We start from the raw sequence: 6,413 nt of genomic DNA, 5'->3' as shown, positions 1-6,413 counted from the left end.
GAACATTTTAATCCGACTTTAAAATATTGTCTAGTATCGTTCCATGCCATATGGATATTATGTTATATTTTCATTTCCATAAGATATGGATGATCATGGGTTTTAACACTGTAATATACTCGTATTAATAACTATCACTATCCTAGATTATGTAGTGCTGCTACGTTCTGAAAATCATGATTACCTACTATTATTAATGAAATTCGAAGATTAGATGCGTCTGGAAATGGTGACCTTCAAGCCATGAGCCATAGAAAGAATGGTCATCATTCTATACTTGACAGGATGCTCCGGAACCAAATGGAATTCGAAGAATCTGCATAGAATGGCTGCCGTCATCTTCATCTGCAGGTAAGCAGAGTCTTTACCCAAACATATCCGTGGACCTGCCTGCAAGTATAACACATAAATGTTCGTTAGACTCTATGCATTCTCAGAATTAAGTCCAGAAGTTCATGAATTAATAGGAGTTTAGCGATGTGAAATTTAGTTCATTAAGGTGAAAAGGAAATGTTAAAATTTAACTAGATTGCAGATGGTGGAAATATGGAAATATTTTAGAATTTTATTGAGAAGAGATAAGTTAAGTGGCCTATTTTCAATCTCTGAAATAATAGAATATTTTCAAAATATGTAATGATATAAATATGATTTAAGAAAAAGTGGTTAAAACATATAAATTAATAAATGTTTTAAGTTGTATTTTAGGAAACTAGGTTGAGATTTAGTTATGGATAGTTTTTTATTAGATGGAAAAAGACAAATTTACTCACAATGGGATGTTGATCACCGTGATTGTTATAGGCTTGGTGGAGAGTGAATGACTCTGGGGAAGTTTAATTCCCCAAAGTGGTTTCTATCCTCAATTTCTCCCCTTGAGATTTGAACATGTAACTATACAAGATTTGAACATGTAACTATACAAGAGTAAACCCCAAACCCAAGCAAACTAACTAGTCTACACTTATGGCTTACTACATTAACAAACACATAAAAAAACCTAAATTAAACTTAATTTGATTGTATGCCAATATTGGAAATATTTTAGAATGAGATGAAGTGAAATTCAAAAAAATTTGACCTCACTCTCACTCTTGTCCATCAAATTCATTCAAAACACTTTCATGAATCCACAAATAAGATAAAAATGACTACAAAAACCATAAATATGTACCTGAAAGGCTGTGAACTTGAAAGGAGAAATATGCTGGAGTGCTCCGTCTTTGAACCATCTTTCAGGTTTGAACTCACATGCATCTGAACCCCAAATGGATTCCATGCGTCCCATAGAGTAGGGAACGTATGTTACCATTCCTCCTCTTTTCAAAATCGTCCCATCCGGAAGAACATCATCCTCCAAAATGCCCTTGGGATCCTACAGTCATAAATTTCTCTCTATTAGATATATATAAACATGGTAAGTATTGGGATCATATACATGAAAATATATTATATATATACCTGTGGAACAGCAGGGTATAAACGCAGGGTTTCTGTGATTGCAGCATACAAGTAAGTCAGCCTTCCCAAGGAATCATAGTTGAGAAGATTAGAAAATTGAGCGATACGTTCGTTAAAGGCCTGAAAATCTTCAGGGTGAGGTTGGATTAGGGTAACACCCTCTTCTCGCGCTCTCTGTGTCTCAAAATCGCATACTTCGTCATGCAGCTTTTGAGCTACTCGTGGATGAGTAATCATCATGTATGTAAACCAGGAGAGTGTAGCAGCAGTTGTATCGCGACCCGCAATCACAAAATTGAGAACTATGTCTCTCAGGTTTTTGTCTGTCAATTTGCTTTCTGGATCGTCGCCTAGCTCTATAAATCTCGACAGTATGTCAGCTTTTATCTGCGTTAGAATTATGACTACATCAATACTACAATTGAGGCAGGATGACAAACGATTGGGTCAGCCTTGCACTTACTACTACATCGATACTATTATCATTTATGATTTACCATTATCCTTTAAAACTCCGGAACAATTAGCATCCAAGGTGAAGTGATAACTTCAATTTTTAATGAGTTTTTTTATGGGTTAAATTTTGTTGAATTGAGGTTTTTGTGATCCATATTAATTTTATGAAAAGTTTTTCCGGGTAAATTATATGATAATATTTTTGTCGACGCATTTTAAATCAATGAGTGTGGTTCATCGTCAAGATAAGTGTTTAATGTCAAATTCATTTTTTTTAATGTGAGTTTTATTTTTATTTTTTAAAGGTAAAATTTTGTTTTGTTTTTGGTTTTTTTATTTATTCTATAATTTTGATAGTTTTTAAATGGATGAATTTTCCTAAACTATTTAATAATTAAGATTCTCATTCCACAATAAAACCTTTTCATAAATAAATTAAACGTTTATTTAATTTGGAAAAATTATTAAAAATTAATTTGAATGAATCATCTATTAGTTTGCTTTATAAAATTTTATATTTAATATGTTTAAATAACATTTTAATTAAATAATTAATTAAAATAATATAATTAATTAGTTAATTAAATATATTAAAATTAATTAATTGACTAATTTAATTTTATATGATAATGATGATTAACTTCTTTTAAGACCAATGGGTCCTATCTAACCTCAAGAAAATAAAAAAATTTCTAATTGTGATTCTTCAAAATGTTGTTTTTATGATCAAAAAGAAGGGAAAGAAGGGCTCCAAGATGGCTATAGCTGGGTTGGCTTAATAAGTCAAGAAGATTGAAAGTGTGGCAAAGGTTAGGGAATTGAGAGGGGATGTGAGTAAGAAGGGCTCCAAGATCACTATAGTTGGGTTGGCTTAATAAGTCAAGAAGATTGGCTGTGTGGCACATGTTAGGGAATTGAGAGCCCATGTGAGTAAGACTCGCGTAATGTAAAATAAAGTGTTTTTCATCTTCCACTTTCTTAATATGGCAAATCTGACAGATTCTATCATGACCAAGGGAATCTTTGGAGTAAACCACCACCCAGTTTCACTTTGAAGTTCATGAGAATTATTTATTATCTTAGCTATATTCATTTTTTTCTTAGTATTAGTCAACACAGAAAGATAATTATGATTATTGAGAGTAAAATTAATCACCTCCTTATAATATCTTAATTTTCTTTTATTAATATTTTTAAAATAAAATTTTTTATTTATTAAGTAAATAATTATAAAAAATTATTATATATATTACAAAACCTATCCACTAATAATAATAAAAATCATTATTTTTAATTATTAATATAATTTTATTTCAAAAATATAAAATATATAACCTTATAAAAAGTTCTTTTGACCCATAATTCATATACGTATACCAAAAACAATAAGACAACTCCATTTTATGGAAAAGGAATCGTTCAATTACAATCATCCATAATCAAACATATCTCCGTTAAAAAAATGTCATTTCACGAAATAAAAATTGCTAAATTTCAACTCTAGTAAGATGATTTTATATGTAAACACGCTGAATGCATGTATAGAGCACCTGCTACCTAGGTTTTTTTGTGTTTGCTAGGTTTCAACTCTAGTAAGATGATTTTATATGTAAACACGCTGAATGCATGTATAGAGCACCTGCTACCTAGGTTTTTTTGTGTTTGCTACCTAGTTTTTACTGACACAATAGATATGCAATTACGGTGGGAAAAAAAAAGAATTATATTACCTGAGCACGGTTCCCATTGGCCTTTGCTTGTTCAATCTCGGCTTTTCTTTTGCGAATCACAGAATAAGTGAAGTTATCGACTTTCTGTATGCTCTGATTTAACAAAGCCTCGGTTCCAATGCGAAGAAAACGCTTGACCCGCCACAGAGGGTCGATGAACCGCAGTGTCACCACAATGTTGGCCGTATCAAAAGCTCTTGCAAATGGGTTCTCAGGGAGCTGCAGAGACAGTGTGCCAATCTCCACGCCAAACCCAACTTTGCAAATAGAGTCTAGCGTCATTCTCATAAACAAATCCTGCACAGTGCAAACTATAAATCAAGAAAAGAGCAAATGGTGAAGGTAGGTGTAAAGATTACTGGTTCAAAATGATTATGAAAAAATTTTATGGGTAAAAATTTAACCATATTAAAGTTGGCCAGACTTAAACAGGTTGCCATTTAGGGTAATTTTGATTTAAATGTCCCAAGAATGTATACTATGCCATAAATTAATCATTCCAAACATCACATAAACTTGAAAAAAAAAAAAACTGAAATATACTTAAATTCCAAAATGTATCCTAATTACCTGCATGTCCAGAGACTGTTGATAAAGTGAGACACGTGAGAGAATATGAGCTAGTTTGAGAGCGTATTCTCTGAAAACTACTGTGCTAAAGTCCCTCAAGTTCTTTGAAGCGAATTCAAAGCTGGCAGTCTTACGTTGTTTCCTCCACATTTCTCCATCTGCATTGAAAATGCCATCGCCCAAAAGCACTTCCATGTAATACCTGTACGATTCGCCCTTCATCAACAACAGCAAGCCATATTATCATGTCAGGTTTCTTTGGTATTTTTCGGTAGGACTTGTCTAATTACGTTTTTTTGGAATTTTTTGTGTTGGAATTTGGCTAAAAAAATTGAGATGAAATTTTGATTTGTGTTGTTCAAATTGGTTTTTGATTGTATCTATGGATTCAACACTCTGTAAAATTTGGGGCTCAATAAATTGTTGTCTGATTTTAAAAAAAATTGACAGAAAAACTTACAAAAAATCACACTAAAAACAACTAGCTGTAGATTTCTAAAATGGTTTTGTAATCTAAACTATCAAGAAAAAAAAGAAAAATAAAAGAAAAATAAAAAATTCACCTCTTCTGAGTATAAATTCCAAAATATTATCAAAATCTACTCTTTAAAATCAAAAGAACTCTATGCATCATTTCAATTAAATCGATATTACCATTACCTACCTTGGGATAGTTCGAGAAATTAGTCTTGAGAACGTACTCGACATTGGTTGGGTTGACTGTGTAAGTGTAGTGACTGAATGGCATCGGAACGCTGATAGTTGAGGATTTAGAGAGGTATGCGAGGATCCAGTCGTGCATGTGATCATAGTTGAGGAGCTGCTCCGCCGCTGCACCTAAAAATGGCCATGTCTTGGGTCCCACCTTGTGCCTCTGACGCCATCTGTACATCCATAGCCATGACACCAACACGCCTATTGCCGTGACGCCCACGCTCATGCTCATACTCCTCTCGTTCTGGTTCAGTTCCATGTTCAGAATCATACCCATTGCTCGCTTATTTCGTTTGGACAAACGAAATGCTGAAGGACATAAATGCAGAACGAGTTCGCTGTAATCCGACAAATTGGGAATATGATAAAAGTATGAAAATGAGGATGTCGTGAATGGTAGTTGCGTGTTCCTTAGCCAAGCTGGCTTTCAACTTCCCTCGGTCACACTGGTCGTGTGCGCTGAGACACATTCATGCTTTTGTTGTTAACCTTTTTAACTAACCTTTTTCATGTGTTGGGGTTTTATCCATTCGAAAATTAAAAATCGTTGTATGAGATAGATATGAAAGGTTGATGTTATAGTAGAGTGCACAAGAGGTTAGAAGACATGTTGTAAGAGATTGTTATTGTCAAGGTTATGGTCAAAAGGGTTAGTAAAAGGAAATTAAATGCATTACTAGAGTTGAGTAAGAGTGTTTAGTTCTTAGTCTTTTTGTTATATACATTGATAAGCTAGAAGTATGTTTGGAAGATGTAGATTGTGTTGGCCCCATTCTCACTGATATGATTATAACTTTTTTCTTTATGTCAACGATATTCTTTTCACAAGGAACCATTACAATCTTGGCAAACAACTCAAAATCCTCCGAGGTTTTTTGCTTCAAGATGGATATGATTGTCAATACCAACAAAACTAAAGTCATGACAATTAAATCCAAAAAGATCACTTATGATACTTTCATTTATGACAATAGCTCCTTGGAGGAAGTTCCTTCATACAAATATATGGGAATTGGCATCCATCATAAGCTCAATTGGAATTATAACATTGAGAAAATGATAAATGGAGGTTGGAAAGCTTACTATGGGCTTGAAAACAATTGTAAGCTGACAAGATCTTTGGATTTGGGATTAAAAAAACTCCTCTTTAAGTCTCTAGCCACTCTAGTAATTTTATATGGATGTGACGTTTGTGGTTGCAGTATATCTAGAGAGTCATGGAGGAAGATTGAACACATTTGAAAGCAATTTATAACTTACAACCTAAAAATTAAAGGAAATACTCCCTACCCTATCCTTCTTATTGAAGCAAGCATTTACATCATTGAAAAGCATGACTATCACTAGGTATCTTATGTATAAGAAGAAGTTATACAACATAGATGCCAAGAGATTTCTTAAAACTACTTCTAACTCTAGCCAAAACCCCACCTTAGACTACCCAGTCTTGGCTAGACCATGGAGGAATAAAGGAGGAGGTCA

General features: G+C 33.3%; 1 protein-coding gene across 1 annotated transcript; it reads right to left on the bottom strand.

The window, feature by feature from the left end:
• Positions 1 to 210: 210 nt before the first annotated feature.
• On the bottom strand, positions 211 to 5,157 carry CYP704B1 (cytochrome P450, family 704, subfamily B, polypeptide 1). Its single transcript, XM_089430688.1, has 6 exons — positions 4,882 to 5,157; positions 4,218 to 4,433; positions 3,648 to 3,944; positions 1,462 to 1,848; positions 1,175 to 1,375; positions 211 to 390 (listed from the first exon to the last, which is right to left on the bottom strand). The coding sequence occupies exons 1-6, from the start codon at positions 5,155 to 5,157 to the stop codon at positions 211 to 213; spliced, it is 1,557 nt and encodes a 518-aa protein (XP_089286814.1).
• Positions 5,158 to 6,413: the final 1,256 nt, after the last annotated feature.

This window comes from Pinus tabuliformis, chromosome 5_1, assembly GCF_031772625.1.
Source record: "Pinus tabuliformis cultivar Carrire ecotype Pingquan chromosome 5_1, CPIR1, whole genome shotgun sequence".
In the NCBI taxonomy this organism is placed as follows: Eukaryota; Viridiplantae; Streptophyta; class Pinopsida; order Pinales; family Pinaceae; genus Pinus; species Pinus tabuliformis.
The sequence above is the reverse complement of the archived record's forward strand: the minus strand, read 5'-3'. Positions and strand labels throughout refer to the sequence as shown.

Bases quoted from the DNA above. Each gene is read 5' to 3' on its own strand.
- CYP704B1 (XM_089430688.1), bottom strand. From the start codon at position 5,157: ATGAGCGTGGGCGTCACGGCAATAGGCGTGTTGGTGTCATGGCTATGG. The intron at 1,849-3,647 runs GTAATATAATTC...ATTCTAACGCAG, and splicing joins CCAATGGGAACCGTGCTCAG to ATAAAAGCTGACATACTGTC. The intron at 391-1,174 runs GTACATATTTAT...TTATACTTGCAG, and splicing joins TCAAGTTCACAGCCTTTCAG to GCAGGTCCACGGATATGTTT.